This window comes from Centruroides sculpturatus, unplaced genomic scaffold (assembly GCF_000671375.1).
Source record: "Centruroides sculpturatus isolate CEXI.00-Female unplaced genomic scaffold, Cexi_2.0 scaffold65, whole genome shotgun sequence".
In the NCBI taxonomy this organism is placed as follows: domain Eukaryota; kingdom Metazoa; phylum Arthropoda; class Arachnida; order Scorpiones; family Buthidae; genus Centruroides; species Centruroides sculpturatus.
Genome location: NW_019384327.1, coordinates 437,121 through 456,011, shown reverse-complemented (window position 1 = coordinate 456,011; position 18,891 = coordinate 437,121). Strand labels below are relative to the sequence as shown.

General features: G+C 31.2%; 1 protein-coding gene across 1 annotated transcript in view; it reads left to right on the top strand.

Moving 5' to 3' along the window:
• The window catches only part of LOC111628145 (transmembrane protein 94-like), a 114,635-nt gene that overhangs the window by 49,295 nt on the left and 46,449 nt on the right, over positions 1-18,891 (top strand). The window contains 7 exon segments of the mRNA XM_023371884.1: positions 1,056-1,296; positions 1,391-1,509; positions 6,052-6,173; positions 6,253-6,346; positions 7,857-7,986; positions 13,821-13,920; positions 17,682-17,849. Coding sequence (XP_023227652.1) covers positions 1,056-1,296; positions 1,391-1,509; positions 6,052-6,173; positions 6,253-6,346; positions 7,857-7,986; positions 13,821-13,920; positions 17,682-17,849 — 974 coding nt within the window.

The following is an 18,891-nucleotide window of genomic DNA, read 5'->3' as shown; positions in this document are numbered from 1 at the left end:
TACAAGTACAGTACAGTATTTTCTGAGGAAATACTCGTACTTATTTTTTTTAACCCCATTCCCGATAACTCGGCATTTTCACAAACTCGGCCACCCTTCGGTCCACATTAGGTCGAGTTTTTGAGGTTCTACTGTATAAGAAATTTGTTAGCATTTATTGGTAATATTAAAAATTATACTATTTATTTTATTTTTAAAAATTAATTAACTTAAATTTTGAATATATTTAAAATTTATGACAATATAATAATTCAAAGAGGATCCATAAAAAGTTGGAAATGAGTACTGTTATGAAAAAGCTGAATAAGTATCAAACATGTCAACATCTCAAAGCCTGATGTTCTAATAATAATCCAAATGAATGTTGTATTTTAATTAGGCTATTTTACCACTGCTATTAATAGTAGCAATAAAGTAGCCTGATTTTATTATGGCAATCATTTGGCTTAAGTTTCAAATAGTTATTGATCACAAAATGTAAGATATTGCACAAATATTTAAGTACAACAGTATATTTAGTTCATAACAGCTTACTTTTAAGGAATTTATTCCTATTGATAGTACATAAGTTAATTATCTGTCATTCTGATACTATAGAGATAATTTTCCCCCCACTTTTAATAATTTAAGTGGAAGAAAATAATATAAATAAACTATTTTAATTTTTATTGATTACGAAAGTAAAAAATTAAAATTATTTATTTATTTATATATATACTTTTGGAACTGAAGAATTTTATTTTGTGTAATTTTAAACGAATAAAAGATTACATGTAGATGACATTATTTTGTAAAACAAACTAAAATATAAAACATTGTTAATTTAACATACTTTTAATAATAATTTAATATAATATATATATTTACTATTTTTGTATAACTTAAATGTCATCTGTTCAGTTTTTCAATATGGAATGTCATGCATTAGAACAACTAATGTAAAATTGTTTAAATTATTTTAAAGTTCAAGTTATTGACTTTTAAATATTAAGATATAACTTAAAGACTAATTTAATTCATTGCCTAATAAAAACTTTCATAATTATAACTTTTAGGCATTATGTTGTGTCGATAAGAAAGGTATTTTATCATGGCCAAATCCAACAGCTGAAAAAGTATTTTTTTTAAAATCTGCTCATTGTAAAACTGATTCTGAAGATAATGCATATTTCTCAACGCCATCGATTGATATGGATGAAGCTATTGTTCGAGAAGATTTTAAATCAGAAGAGAGATATCATGAATGTCAACACCATCCAGAAAAATTTGAAAAAAACAAAGATTCTCAAGATCATAGTAAATTTAATTAAATTTTTAAAATCTATATAAAATTTAATAAATTACAAATAATTTACAAAAAAAATTTTTTTAAATCTTAATTAATTCTTAGTTTATCATCCTGAAAGTCAAGTTGAAGTTCTGGATCTTACTCATAGCATAAATGGTCCATTTGGACTTCAGTTTGATGAACCTAAATGGAAAAAGTACTTATCTAATTTGAAACCATTGGTAAATAATAAAATATTTATTTTATGTGAATTAATATTAAAATATTAGAAACATAATATAATATTAAACTCTTAATAAATTATCCAATTTTTATAAATAACAAAATTTAAAATTTATACATTAAAGTTTTTATTTGGAATATCACAATTTTATACATGATGCATACAATCAAATGTTTTTCATCCTCTACAAAGTTTATCTTTGCAAGTCATCCAATAAAATAAGATTCAAACAATCATATTGAATGAGTTTGACTATTTCACAGTCCACCTTCAGTCCATTCATGTTTCAATTCCAAAATATGCATGACCTGAAGTTGGACTATGTAATAGTTTGAAAATGTTTCAAAAAGTTTTTGATTGCCTTAATTTAGCTATATTTTAGTGATGCAACGAATAGTATATTCGGCCTTAGGTCGAATACCAAATATTCAGCCAGGAGTGTGACCGAATAGCTGAATATTCAGCCAAACTATCTGGCTTGATTAACGCATGTACAAGAATTAGCGTGCAAACTGCATTATGGCAAGGATCGCGCATCCTGCTCTCTATTGGCCCACTGTCACTATGCTTTGCCAATCTGTTGGCTACAACTTTGACAGTTGTAGTAGACAGACAAGAGTGTCATGGCAGTATGTGATAAGCGATGATATCGAATGTGGATAACGATGAAATGACCTACACGTGTAAATAATGGAAAAAGAACAGAGAAGGACCGTGAAGTGAAAATAAATATGAAATTGAGTTGATAACACAATCAAACAAGTCGAGGCATCTTATTGGTGCAAAATTCATGGCCATCAGTGCCAAATAATTGTTCTTGTAGACTTCAGAAAGCTAAATGCTTGTAATGAAAGTCATATAGCATGCACAGGTGAAAGCCTGGGGCTGTTCAGGCTACCAAGCTGTCTGGAACTTCAGTTATGATAAATAATTTTGTACAATGAAACAAAAAAGTTAATTTAATTTTCAAGTTTATAATAAAGGATGATTTCATAAAAACGCTTTAAAGATCATTAATTATTATTTTTTTCACATTTTATGACCTCAGTTTCGATCTAATGTGCCCAAGCAGTAAAAATTTTCATACAAATTTTTTACCCTTTTTACCCCTTTAGGGTTGAATTTCATAAAATCTTTTTTTAACACGCCTAAACTTAACAAAAGGAACACACCCTCAAATCTTTAAGTTTCTAGCATTAGTAGTTTTGGCTCTGCATTAATTATCCTATCATGACTTGTTATTTTATATACGAGTATATAGATGACTAAACTACATAATAAGCAGGTAGTTTTCATTTGATTTGTTACCTTTTTTTGATCTCTTAAAAAAGTAACTTAGTTATATTACTTTTCCTTTGATCTTTTACATAAATAAGCAAAAAATTGCACTTTCTAGAAATTGAACTGTATGTTCAGCATTAATAAAAGTTACCAAATGATTAATTTATTGCGTTTTTGTTATTTCTTACTCCTTTTTTAGGTATTCGATATTCAGCCAAATAGTAACTGAATATTTGTTGCATCATTATTATATTTCTTTTTTTCTTCTTTATTATTCTTACTTGAAATCTACAGTATATTCTATATTATTTCAACGTAATAATTATTGATAAATATTCTCTCTACAATTGTTTTTGTTACCTAGTTTAAAATTAAACTAGGATATATTTTAAACTAGGATAAATGAATTAGAATATAATACTTATAAATTATGTTAGATGAAAAAACTGTATCAGTGGGAGAGTTTAATGCATTTATAAATTGTTTTTTATTACTTTATATATTTTGTTTTGTTATAATGATATTTAATTAACATAATGATTCAAAACAAATTATACTATTTATTTTATTTTTAAAAATTAATTAACTTAAATTTTGAATATATTTAAAATTTATGACAATATAATAATTCAAAGAGGATCCATAAAAAGTTGGAAATGAGTACTGTTATGAAAAAGCTGAATAAGTATCAAACATGTCAACATCTCAAAGCCTGATGTTCTAATAATAATCCAAATGAATGTTGTATTTTAATTAGGCTATTTTACCACTGCTATTAATAGTAGCAATAAAGTAGCCTGATTTTATTATGGCAATCATTTGGCTTAAGTTTCAAATAGTTATTGATCACAAAATGTAAGATATTGCACAAATATTTAAGTACAACAGTATATTTAGTTCATAACAGCTTACTTTTAAGGAATTTATTCCTATTGATAGTACATAAGTTAATTATCTGTCATTCTGATACTATAGAGATAATTTTCCCCCCACTTTNAAAGTCAGCATTTTATATTCTGATGATAAACATTTTTTGTTTTTATGTAGATGTCTTTGTGAACTTGCTAAATTAATAGGTTTTACTGACCAAGCTGTTGATGGCTATGATTTTAAACATCATTTAGCTCTCTTCAGACATGTTGTGAGTAAAAAGTGTTTAACACATATGCCTGGTAATTTTTTTATTGTAAATAATTTCTGAATTACAGAGTACTTCAGTTATGTAGATTATCAATTAAAAATTATGCAAAAAAAATATTTTTATGGAAAAGTATGTGACAGTGCTCAAAGAGCCCCCTATGCTTTGGCACCACTGGACTGAAAGGTCGACACCGCGTTTGCGATGACTAGTTTGTCAGGACTGACACCACTGTGTCTTTTAGGCAGATACAGAAACCTAAATGACCTAATAGTGCTAATTTCTTTTTCACATGAGCCATGTTGTAGGTGCTTAGTTCTGATTCAAAAGATGGTACGGGTTGAGGAAGTGCACCAAATACAAATTTAACAATAACAAATTTTCGTTTATTTACTGTAATTACCTAAATGTATACAAGCAAGGCAAATATCTCGCATTTAAAGCTTCATCCTCAATGTTAACTAGTTCATGAATTCAAACTTGGAGAGAGAGAGTTTACATATAAGGTTCATAGATACCTGGTAAGGGATCTAAGGTGACTCGAAAGCTTGATGGAGTTCACTTTTATGGAGTTAATGCAGGATAGAGGAAGGTCACTAAGGGATCTGATCGTTGAAGCAACTCTGACTAGGGTGAACTTTTGGTGGCAACGGAACTTGCAGCACCTATGTCTAATAACAATTTCTTGTCGCCAAGTTCCTGGTGACACATTCGATGTATCATCTTGAAAGGGAAGTGACTCCACAGAGAAATAAAATTATATCCTTTACAATTTTAACAATCATGGGAAAAATTATAGCAAGGTTTTAATTTCAGATTTAAATTTTCACTCATAAAATATTTTATCAATTCACAAGTATATATTTTATAATGTTCTTAATTAGTATTACTGAATAATTAACAAATCAGTTAGTTATTAGTATATTAATTATTAGTAAAATGTAAATTTGTTTACAGAAATATTGACAATTATAGTCATATCTTATTAGCATTTAACATTTTCATCTATTTTCATTATAAACACATCTATTTGATAACTTTTAATCATTAGAACACTAGTTAAGGTTTTTGATATCTAAATTAATATTATATGTAAGAAAACAAATATCTTCGGTAGGGAATATTTTAAAATTCAGTATACATGTGTGTGTGTGTGTGTGTGTAAAATATTCTATGACATGGAGATTTATACGAGCCAAAATGTATTTTTCTTATTTTAAAGTAAATTTTCAGTTTTGTTTACTTTTTGTATTTTTAATGATAATATGCCTATGAAAATTTACTTTTTGTCTTTTGGTTTTAATTATCTGATTTTATTGCCCTTTTTGAAATTAATTAATTTATAGTATAAAATGAAATTGCCACAAAATTATTTTAAGAAATAATTAATTAATTAGTTAAATTTTATTTAAAATTTTTATCTCAACATTTAAGATAGTATACATTTAAACTAAATTAATTTCAAAGTGATATTAATAATAATTTTTTTGAAAATCTATATACGAAATTTTAGCGACCAGAATTAATTCAGAAAGGTCGCCTTGCAAGATCACTCAACTTCCCAAGATTAAAAATGCCATTTCCGACTATGTCATGTGCAGTAATTAAAGACATTCCAAGAGGTAAATTATTCAATTTTTTCATATTATGTTACTAAAGTTAAATGTTTATTTTTGTTGCTTACATAGCTTCTTTATTGTTAAATTCAAACAAAAATGTTTTAATACCTTTAATAAACAGTTCTGTCATAATATAATTTTAAGAATCTTATAAAATAGCATAAAATAATTCAAGTTGTTTGTTTTAATAATTATTAAGTATAATATTAATTGTTTTTGTATTATGTAAATTGTTTTTTATTACTTTATATATTTTGTTTTGTTATAATGATATTTAATTAACATAATGATTCAAAACAGGAAGAATACTGGTTTTTTTTATGTTAACTTAAGTTTTTGGTGTTTCTATTTATTCCTTTTTTGAGTTAAAAATTTATAGTGTAATCTTTGTCTGTCTATATTAATATAATGACAATTATAAATTTTACTAATATATCTCCTATTTTATTTGTTTGCTATCTTAAAATTAATATCTAATTGGATATTATAAATTTTTGTTTAGGGATTAAGTATTTTATTAAATACATGTAATCCATCTAGTCAAGAGCATTATTCACAATTCTGTGATCATATTGCTTGTGAATCTCTTCATAACGATGCTGCCGTTCCAGTAGTTAATAAGAGGTAATTATTTGTGATATTAATTTATATTTATAGTCAGCATTTTATATTCTGATGATAAACATTTTTTGTTTTTATGTAGATGTCTTTGTGAACTTGCTAAATTAATAGGTTTTACTGACCAAGCTGTTGATGGCTATGATTTTAAACATCATTTAGCTCTCTTCAGACATGTTGTGAGTAAAAAGTGTTTAACACATATGCCTGGTAATTTTTTTATTGTAAATAATTTCTGAATTACAGAGTACTTCAGTTATGTAGATTATCAATTAAAAATTATGCAAAAAAAATATTTTTATGGAAAAGTATGTGACAGTGCTCAAAGAGCCCCCTATGCTTTGGCACCACTGGACTGAAAGGTCGACACCGCGTTTGCGATGACTAGTTTGTCAGGACTGACACCACTGTGTCTTTTAGGCAGATACAGAAACCTAAATGACCTAATAGTGCTAATTTCTTTTTCACATGAGCCATGTTGTAGGTGCTTAGTTCTGATTCAAAAGATGGTACGGGTTGAGGAAGTGCACCAAATACAAATTTAACAATAACAAATTTTCGTTTATTTACTGTAATTACCTAAATGTATACAAGCAAGGCAAATATCTCGCATTTAAAGCTTCATCCTCAATGTTAACTAGTTCATGAATTCAAACTTGGAGAGAGAGAGTTTACATATAAGGTTCATAGATACCTGGTAAGGGATCTAAGGTGACTCGAAAGCTTGATGGAGTTCACTTTTATGGAGTTAATGCAGGATAGAGGAAGGTCACTAAGGGATCTGATCGTTGAAGCAACTCTGACTAGGGTGAACTTTTGGTGGCAACGGAACTTGCAGCACCTATGTCTAATAACAATTTCTTGTCGCCAAGTTCCTGGTGACACATTCGATGTATCATCTTGAAAGGGAAGTGACTCCACAGAGAAATAAAATTATATCCTTTACAATTTTAACAATCATGGGAAAAATTATAGCAAGGTTTTAATTTCAGATTTAAATTTTCACTCATAAAATATTTTATCAATTCACAAGTATATATTTTATAATGTTCTTAATTAGTATTACTGAATAATTAACAAATCAGTTAGTTATTAGTATATTAATTATTAGTAAAATGTAAATTTGTTTACAGAAATATTGACAATTATAGTCATATCTTATTAGCATTTAACATTTTCATCTATTTTCATTATAAACACATCTATTTGATAACTTTTAATCATTAGAACACTAGTTAAGGTTTTTGATATCTAAATTAATATTATATGTAAGAAAACAAATATCTTCGGTAGGGAATATTTTAAAATTCAGTATACATGTGTGTGTGTGTGTGTGTGTAAAATATTCTATGACATGGAGATTTATACGAGCCAAAATGTATTTTTCTTATTTTAAAGTAAATTTTCAGTTTTGTTTACTTTTTGTATTTTTAATGATAATATGCCTATGAAAATTTACTTTTTGTCTTTTGGTTTTAATTATCTGATTTTATTGCCCTTTTTGAAATTAATTAATTTATAGTATAAAATGAAATTGCCACAAAATTATTTTAAGAAATAATTAATTAATTAGTTAAATTTTATTTAAAATTTTTATCTCAACATTTAAGATAGTATACATTTAAACTAAATTAATTTCAAAGTGATATTAATAATAATTTTTTTGAAAATCTATATACGAAATTTTAGCGACCAGAATTAATTCAGAAAGGTCGCCTTGCAAGATCACTCAACTTCCCAAGATTAAAAATGCCATTTCCGACTATGTCATGTGCAGTAATTAAAGACATTCCAAGAGGTAAATTATTCAATTTTTTCATATTATGTTACTAAAGTTAAATGTTTATTTTTGTTGCTTACATAGCTTCTTTATTGTTAAATTCAAACAAAAATGTTTTAATACCTTTAATAAACAGTTCTGTCATAATATAATTTTAAGAATCTTATAAAATAGCATAAAATAATTCAAGTTGTTTGTTTTAATAATTATTAAGTATAATATTAATTGTTTTTGTATTATGTAGAAAATCTGCTTGTCACTAGTCAAGATGCTCTATCTTTACTATAGAACTGCATTTTAACATCAAATTATTTAATTATAATAATATAATTCTAGTGCTATAGTATGCAATGTTTTTAAATTTACTTTATATAAACTGTTCTTATAATAATATATTGAATAAGGAAAAAAATGCTAATTATTTAGATTCAGGATATAAAGGAATTAGTTTACCAAATCCAGATTCCTCTACACAGTACTTCTCAAACGATTTGAGATGGCACATTTTCAATCTATTTTCTTAATATATTAAGAATTAGTAGTATATTTATACTACATTATATTTTATTTTATTTGAACATATATAATCTAAGAATAAGATATTAATTTGACTTAAATGAAATATTTTAAAAACACAGCAATAAGGAAAGCTGAAATTAATGATAAAGTAAAAATGCTGAAGAAATGGTTTAGTGTTTGTACAATTCAGAAAGTATTTGCAAAAATATGTGATGAAATTTTATTACAGACCAGTATCAATCAACAGACTACTGCTTTGAATAGCACTGCTCTAAAAATTTAATCCTTTTTTAAAGTTATAGAATGTAATAAAACAACATACTATGGTATATATACAATAGTTTATTTATTGTATGTTAATTTGATAAATGTCTTATATAATAATATAAATATAAAATATAATACTGAACTTAGAAATAATGTTCATTTTATTGTTGGTAACTAAATTATAACATAAAACCATCTTTAACCATTTAGAATTAAAAAGCTCATGCTGTCTGTATGACATACATATTACTTGTATAATAATTACTGCATATTAACAAGGAGAGCCTACGGCTTTGGGGTAACGGATTTTGATGATCTTTGGTGTAGAGGTAGTACACGATGTGAGTGTACTACATGTAAAATACTAAAGTGCAATACTCAAATATAATCGAGAAAATCGAACTTAAAGTTTTGTTAGCACTTTATATATAAATTATACGTAGTTCTATTTGAGCGTCCTGTGGTAGAGCGCATTTAAAGCTTCATCCTCAATGTTAACTAGTTCATGAATTCAAACTTGGAGAGAGAGAGTTTACATATAAGGTTCATAGATACCTGGTAAGGGATCTAAGGTGACTCGAAAGCTTGATGGAGTTCACTTTTATGGAGTTAATGCAGGATAGAGGAAGGTCACTAAGGGATCTGATCGTTGAAGCAACTCTGACTAGGGTGAACTTTTGGTGGCAACGGAACTTGCAGCACCTATGTCTAATAACAATTTCTTGTCGCCAAGTTCCTGGTGACACATTCGATGTATCATCTTGAAAGGGAAGTGACTCCACAGAGAAATAAAATTATATCCTTTACAATTTTAACAATCATGGGAAAAATTATAGCAAGGTTTTAATTTCAGATTTAAATTTTCACTCATAAAATATTTTATCAATTCACAAGTATATATTTTATAATGTTCTTAATTAGTATTACTGAATAATTAACAAATCAGTTAGTTATTAGTATATTAATTATTAGTAAAATGTAAATTTGTTTACAGAAATATTGACAATTATAGTCATATCTTATTAGCATTTAACATTTTCATCTATTTTCATTATAAACACATCTATTTGATAACTTTTAATCATTAGAACACTAGTTAAGGTTTTTGATATCTAAATTAATATTATATGTAAGAAAACAAATATCTTCGGTAGGGNGCGAGAATCGAACTCGAGAACTCAAGCTTATGAATCAGACTCGTTACCACTCTACCACAGGACGCTCAAATAGAACTACGTATAATTTATATATAAAGTGCTAACAAAACTTTAAGTTCGATTTTCTCGATTATATTTGAGTATTGCACTTTAGTATTTTACATGTAGTACACTCACATCGTGTACTACCTCTACACCAAAGATCATCAAAATCCGTTACCCCAAAGCCGTAGGCTCTCCTTGTAAGATAAAAGAATATATTTCAGCTATTATGATTATTATTAGAAAAATATCTTTATTTCGTACTTTCCTTTAACAAGTTTTAGGAACATAATTTTGAAACTAAACAAAAATAACAACATAAATACAACCTCACCATAAACTGGAACTGTAATATTCGCAAATCACACCTAAATTCAAAATTTCCAGCAAATAAACGTCAAAATTATACATTGAACGTTTGCGGCCACTAAATTTATCAGCCTTCTTCAGGAAATACAAACTGGAAAAACCGTTCTATAAATATTAGATTCCTTTTAAATTTTAAAAGAATGATAAACGGCTATGACGTATCATGTATGACGTATATTATGAGTCAAGATAGCGTTTCCAGACTGTTGATACAGGAATGACATCCGTGTTGATGCAGTTTCCACTCATGCTTGCCTTGTAGATCTCTACTGCCTCCAAAATTTTTATGTCTTGTCTGTTGAAAACCTTGTGTATTAGCTTGGCCTGGTCCCAACGGGGGAAATCCCCGGATCGCTGGCATACCGTGCTAAAGCCGTATTGATGTTACCTTTTAGCACGTCATATTTGTGATCTTTTAGTCTTGAAGAGATCTGTATGTGGATCCTATGTAAGTTAGTAATCTGTCAAACCTCTCGTCACATAGGGGGATGTGGTAAATCCCAGGAGCCAGAGCGTCTTCAGTGTCGTCCTTCGCGTTTGTGAGAAGGCGGAAAATGGTGGGTTTCCTTCTATAGGCCAGGAGTACGTTTAAGTTATTTGCGATCCTTCTGTATATGCGATGTAGTGTCGGTTCGTAGTCTAAGATCACCCGATTTGCTTCTGCTTTGTTAACCCTGTTAGATGACTGACTTAGATATCTGGATGCCAGTTTGTCGATAAACGTGCGGCCATATCCGAGGTTGTATACTACTTGTCTGAGATGTTCCAGTTCCTTATTGGTATCAGACAACTGTGTAGAATGGGAGTATGCTCTGGCCACAAGAGTGCGGAATGCAGATGTCTTATTTGTCCATGGGACCACTGAATTGGAAGGTATGAATATGGGGATGGAAGTAGCTTTGTGGTAAATTGCCAAGACAAATTTGCTATCAGTTACTTGTATCCTGATGTCCAAGAAATTAATGCTATTATTGCTCTTTTGATCCAACTTTAGCGTTAATCCGTAGCTGTTATTATTAAACATATTTAATACCTCCCCAATATTAGGACATTTTCTCCATACAATTAAAATGTCATCGACATATCGGGTGTACAGAAGGATGTTATGCCTGATGTTTTTTAATGACCACTCCTCCAATTGTCGTAGTACTAATTCACAATGATCCCCTGACATGGGGCTACCCATGGGTACTCCACATTTTTGGATGTAGGTATGTTTGTTAAATCGAAACAGGACGAATAACATAATAAGTGAATAAGCTCTAATATCTGCGAGTGGTATGATTGTGCATCAGGGATAGAGCTTAGAAAGTAATTTCTCAATGCGCAGAAGCAAGGTTCCAACCTTATAGAGAAAAACATGGAAATAAAATCGAAGACTGTAAGGTATTTGTCTCCATTTAAACTAATGGCCGCCAGTTTGGAGAGAAGGTCACCTGAATCTGAGATCGTGTATATGTACGAATGCAGGTGGTGTCTTAACATGTGATGTATCCGTTGTTCCAATACAAATGTTGGTGATCTGGCTTTATCGATCACCGGACGTAATTGTTGCTTGGGTTTATGCGTTTTAGCAAAGACGAACAGACATGGAGTGTCAGGAGAGCTGACTACCGCATGTCTCAGGCCAAGTGTGTTTGCAAGACCAGTGCGTGTAAACTTAGTGACATGACTTTGTAGTTTTGTTATATATGTGGCATCCGAGAGCTGACATTGTGTGTCCACTACGTATTGCTGTAATGTTTCGACGTAGGTAGATCTTTTCATGAGCACAACCGCCTTGATCTTATCAGCTTTGATCATTGTGATGTTCTGTGCTCTGAGCCAATTTCTACTTCTTTCAATGTATTGCCAAAATATATTACTCTCTGGTTGGTGTTTGTTCTTTGATAGTGAATAGTGCTTTCCATCTAAGATAATCTTTGTTGTAATCTTGGCATTTATTATTTCCAGACGATAGCAATTTTTCCATATTCGATATAACTGATAATGGTTTATGTGCAGCTGGTTGAGGCACGAACATCAGACCAAATTGGAAGGCTTTTTGGAAGTATTCAGGAGGTGCAATGTTATCCTAGCACACCATAACGTTGTCGATTTGTGGTTTGGGACGTTTCCTTTGCATTTTTTTTATCCATGTGATCTTTTTCTCATATCTACGTCGCAATCTACATCGAACGGATGTTTCTAGGTCTATGACCCTCGCATTAACATACTTCAGGATGTTGCTGTCCTGTTGATATAATTCCTTCTCTAAGTTAATGAGGAACGTCATTCTATGGTACATAAGACGTCTGGTATTTCTAATTGCTTTTCTAAGGCATAGAAATTGCACTTTTGGTAGAAGTGCGTCACAACCGTATGGTAACCTTATACGGATATCACGGCAATTTACCACAAAGCTACTTCCATCCCCATATTCATACCTTCCAATTCAGCGGTCCCATGGACATATAAGACATCCTCATTCCGCACTCTTGTGGCCAGAGCATACTCCCATTCTACACAGTTGTCTGATACCAATACAGAACTGGAACATCTCAGACAAGTAACATACAACCACGGATATGGCAGCACGTTTATCGACAAACTGGCATCCAGATATCTAAGTCAGTCATCTAACAGGGTTAACAAAGCAGAAGCAAATCGGGTGATCTTAGACTACGAACCGACACTACATCGCATATACAGAAGGATCGCAAATAACTTAAACGTACTCCTGGCCTATAGAAGGAAACCCACCATTTTCCGCCTTCTCACAAACGCGAAGGACGACACTGAAGACGCTCTGGCTCCTGGGATTTACCACATCCCCCTATGTGACGAGAGGTTTGACAGATTACTAACTTACATAGGATCCACATACAGATCTCTTCAAGACTAAAAGATCACAAATATGACGTGCTAAAAGGTAACATCAATACGGCTTTAGCACGGTATGCCAGCGATCCGGGGATTTCCCCCGTTGGGACCAGGCCAAGCTAATACACAAGGTTTTCAACAGACAAGACATAAAAATTTTGGAGGCAGTAGAGATCTACAAGGCAAGCATGAGTGGAAACTGCATCAACACGGATGTCATTCCTGTATCAACAGTCTGGAAACGCTATCTTGACTCATAATATACGTCATACATGATACGTCATAGCCGTTTATCATTCTTTTAAAATTTAAAAGGAATCTAATATTTATAGAACGGTTTTTCCAGTTTGTATTTCCTGAAGAAGGCTGATAAATTTAGTGGCCGCAAACGTTCAATGTATAATTTTGACGTTTATTTGCTGGAAATTTTGAATTTAGGTGTGATTTGCGAATATTACAGTTCCAGTTTATGGTGAGGTTGTATTTATGTTGTTATTTTTGTTTAGTTTCAAAATTATGTTCCTAAAACTTGTTAAAGGAAAGTACGAAATAAAGATATTTTTCTAATAATAATCATAATAGCTGAAATATATTCTTTTATCTTACAAGGAGAGCCTACGGCTTTGGGGTAACGGATTTTGATGATCTTTGGTGTAGAGGTAGTACACGATGTGAGTGTACNTGCAGATTTACTTTTAGATGTATGTAGTGAATATTGGGATGGACAAGATTTGTGCAGCTTAACAGAGTCAGATAGGTAATAATTTTTATCTAAGTTTATAGCTGAGTTAAAGTTATACTTTCTTATATTATTTGAAATTTTAAATTATGCAGAAAAATAATTTGGTTCAATAATAGTAGCAATCATTCTGAGATTTTTCATAGAATAATAAATTTTACTTAGAGGAATTTTACTAAGCTCATTCCAGTATAATTACACTACAAATTAATATTTGTGATGAATTATATAACTATCTAAGACAAAATGACTTCCAACTACTTAACACTTCATTGAATAATAACAATCCACGAAACCTTTTTTTACAAGTGTTATGTCTGTAGTAAACTCCACAAACGCTTTCAACCTTTTGATTGAGACCCCCTATACAGGAAGATTGCTTGCCGTAACTGCACAAAGATCATGCACATGAGAACCGCCACTGTTTACGACCTATTGCGCAATGCCAAGGACGTGACAGATCTCAGCAGAACCCCAGGTATGTACTCCATTCCCATCAGGGACGACAGATTTCATAGGGACTTGGTTTACATTGGCTCCACCATCCGCTCAACACAAAAATGGATATGAGAACATCAAGCAGATATTAAAAATAACAGGCACACCACTGCCTTATTGACCTACATTACTGACCCTGAAATATGGGCGGACTTCCGGAACACCAGATTAATCAGACAAGCATTCTGAACTGATCCCATCCGTCACCTGGAGGCCTGGGAGATTCATAAAGCTAACAGTGGGGGCACCTGCATCAACTTCTAAGATGGTGAAACAATCGTGCAGGCATGGAGGTATTTGTTCGAGGAATTCGAACAGGGATAGTCAGAGGGGTGAAACCCGACATGCACAATTATTTACATCTCTGGCGACATCGTTACGACGTTCAGGAGGAAACACAGTCAGTCACCACCTGAAGCAGACCTTGGTGCAGGTTGAAAGCATTTGTGGAGTTTACTACGGACATAACACTTGTAAAAAAAGGTTTTGTGGATTGTTATTATATAACTATCTTAGATTTTATGGTAAAAATTTAATAATTTTAAAATGGTATAACTTTGAAGTAGAATTTGAAGATGAGTATCTTTAATTACAGTAATACCCCGAACTTACGCAATAGGTGGGGCCGAGCGGTAACCGCGTAAGTCGAATTCGCGTAAGTCGGGGTATAATTTTGCATATAAATACATACAAATAATTTTTAATTGGGGCCGGAGACTAAAGAAAACAATAATTTAGAAAAAAATGTTTAATAAAATCTTAGACAATACATATGTATAACAAATTAGNGGACGGGGCTTGAACCCGCAACCTCCGCTTGCCGTGCGGTGCGCTTGCCAGTTACGCCACTCAGACCCCGAGCGAGTCTTCGCTTCCAGAAGTATATTAGATTTAGATATAACCTTACTTGGTTAAATACATTACCGACTGGGGACGACTCCTTCGCCCACGACCATAACAGTACTCAGCCGGCTAACGTAACACCCGGCGAGGTGTATATATATATATATATATAAACATCAACTCAGCCCGAGTAGATAATAACAACACCAAACGATCGCCTAATTATCGGGCTATAATATGGCTACATTTAAATGATTGAAATAAAGTAATTTGACATTAGAGGTAGGCGTTAGGTGCCATTTCTTAATTAAATTAATAATTAATTTAATTAAGAGGGTCCGGGTGGCGTAACTGGCAAGGGCACCGCATGGCAAGCGGAGGTTGCGGGTTCAAGCCCCGTCCCGGGCCAGTTCTCTTATTCCAGAATGTTCTAAATTTATTTAATTATTTATTTATTTAATTTTAATTATTAATTTAATTAAGAGATGGTGCCTAACGCCTACCTCTAATGTCAAATTACTTTATTCCAATCATTTAAATATAGCCATATTATAGCCCGATAATTAGGCGATCGTTTGGTGTTGTTATTATCTACTCGGGCTGTGAGTTGATGTTTATATATTCATTCACAATGCTGATAATGAGACATTTCTGCAACTCATCGTAACTAGAGATAAAGTCCTGATGTTTCCTCTACAATTCACAAGTGAAGTGGAAATTAATAACTTGGAAATCACTGTCATCCCTGCATACAAGGAGATGCCACCAAGACAGGTCTGATGACAAAGTCATGTGATAACTGTTGAAAAACACTTATCACATGACTTTGGACATTGTGCACAAGGAATTCAATGCCAAGGATGCTACTATAAACAAAGAATGGCATGTGCAAATTCTGCATTGTCTGCACAAATCAGTTTGTTGCATGCAACCCAAGCTGTGGTGGAACCACAACTGGTTTCTCCTGCAGGACAGCACTTCCACACACATCTCTCTCTTCTGGTGCAAACTGAGCTGGCAACCTTGCTGCATCCCACATGCTCACCCAAACTGGCACCAAACAATTATTTCCTTTTTGGCTATACAAAACAACAACTTTCATGAACAGGTGTTCCATTGTCTACAGAGGTTGTCACTGCATCATAGCAGTCTTATGCACGGTTCCAGAAAATGCTTTTTAGGAGTGTTTCCAGCAGTTGTATCATCATTTACAGCAATGCATTGTGGCCGAGTGACATTACTTTGAAATCGGATGTGTGTATAAAATGCTTAAATGCANTCTAATTAATTATAATAATTATATTATAATTAAATTTATATTAATTAATTTTTACTAATTATTTAATATAAATTTATTAATACAAAAACTATATGATTATTTCTTCTCTTACAAATTTTAAGTTTACAAACAAGAATTGATAATACTTTTATACTTTTGTTATATTCAAACATCAAATATTGTTATGTTCACTATAGAATTCTTGACAATAAAATATCTGAAAATACATACACAATATATACATAAGTTTTTCTTTACATGGAATCAATTTTGTGGCATATTCCATATTGAAGTCTTAATTTAGTTGTTTTTGATGAAAAAATAATTAGAAATATTATATTTAAATAAATACAGTCGACCCCCTATAAGATCATAGATACGTTCCATTTTTTAGGAATCCGATTTCTTACGAGTCGTTCCAATCACAGCCTGACACGTGTGAAGTTTACGGACTACGGCTGATTGAAAGGTTTTCTTCCATAAAATTAATCGATTCCAGACTAATCTGACTCAACATTTCCAAAATACGTATATTTTTTTTGGAAATAATCCGTATAAACTATGCTACAAACAAAAAATTGTAGGATTACTTACCGAGCATGCACCATTCGACTATGCCATTGCTTAAGCTTGTTTTCGTTGTGGAGCTTGTCATCGAATGGCACTCACGTGCTTCCTGATAAATTATTTTTTTTGCGAAAGATTTGCTGAAGTTTGGAGACGTCATTAATATAAATATAATTTTTATGGACGTTAAATAATAAATGGTTTTTAGTAGGTCCGCTGCTCATTTAAACTCAATGGTTTGTGCAATATCCACTATTGGTCTAGATTCGACCAATCCTGTCGCGACACGAGTCAGCGATGATGTTTTACCGAATTATAGGGGTTTTTTTAGCACATTTGTATGAATACTCGCAATTTTTTTGCTGTGATATAGGAATCTGAACTATAGGAACTTGTGTTATAGGGGGTCGACTATATAATTTCTACAAAAATATTTAATAATATAGTTTTTTGAAATTATCTTGAAGTTATAATAGTAATTTATGAGTTTTAATTAAAAAAATTATAATATACATTTTATTTGCATTTGGAATTAATGCTGTTTTTAAGTATATTTTTTCTACTGATAATTACTTTAAAATGTTATTTACAGGAAACGCATTCTTGATTTTTATCATCGTTCAAGTTTGACAGCCTATTGCATGGCATTTGCTTATGGACCATTTGAATTGTGTTCGGATGAACAATTTTTTGACAAATATATGGAACTTTCATCAGACAGTAGTCATCTTTTTCATTCTTCAAAAACTGGATCTGTAAGGTTAGGAATTATCTTATAATTTTATTTATATACAGTATAGTCATTGTATTTCTAGACTGATGACATAAAAAAAATTGCTTACCATAAATATTAGTAGCTGATAAAGTAGTCCTTTTCTGAGGCAATACAATGACGTCAGTGGTACTTCCATATCTGGATGCATTTCTGGAAGTCATTTTCCTTAAGTTTGTTTAATTCTGTCTGTGACTCAATCTGAATTTTCTCCATCACCTGGAATCTTTGTCCCTTCAGTTTCATTTTTAGTTTTGGCTACAACAAGTCACAAAATGAGATGTCTGGCAAGTAGGGAGAATGAGACACTACATCTATGTAATTGGTAGCCAAAAATCGTTGAATTGAAAGGGTCGATGCATAGAAGCATTGTTGTGATACAGCAGCTATGTCTTGTTCTGTCTTTTGTCAGGTCTCTTCCTTCTCCCATTCTTCCATAGATGCTTTAAAACCTCAACATAGAAAGCAGCAAGAGGAACAAACTTCTTGTGAACAATTTTTTGACTTGCCTTTGGACATGGGTTTCTGAATTTTTTCATTGAATTGACTTTTGTTTAGACTCCAGGTCATAGAAATTGATTCAGCTTTCATCATCTTTAATGACATTAGAAAGAAAACTGAGGTTTAGTGCAGCATTTTGTTTGAGATCAGAGCAAAGGGTATGAACTTTTCTGCAATCCATTGCACGTTCAGTTTATTGGACAGATTTTTATGACAAGTTTCATGACTAATTTCCATTATCACACTGATTTGGATAATGTGATGAATTTTCTCTGTGATTTTCCATCATTGAACAGAATGTCAGCTGATGATGAGTATGCTAGTTGACCAACATCAAGTTGGNATACTCTCGCAATTTTTTTGCTGTGATATAGGAATCTGAACTATAGGAACTTGTGTTATAGGGGGTCGACTATATAATTTCTACAAAAATATTTAATAATATAGTTTTTTGAAATTATCTTGAAGTTATAATAGTAATTTATGAGTTTTAATTAAAAAAATTATAATATACATTTTATTTGCATTT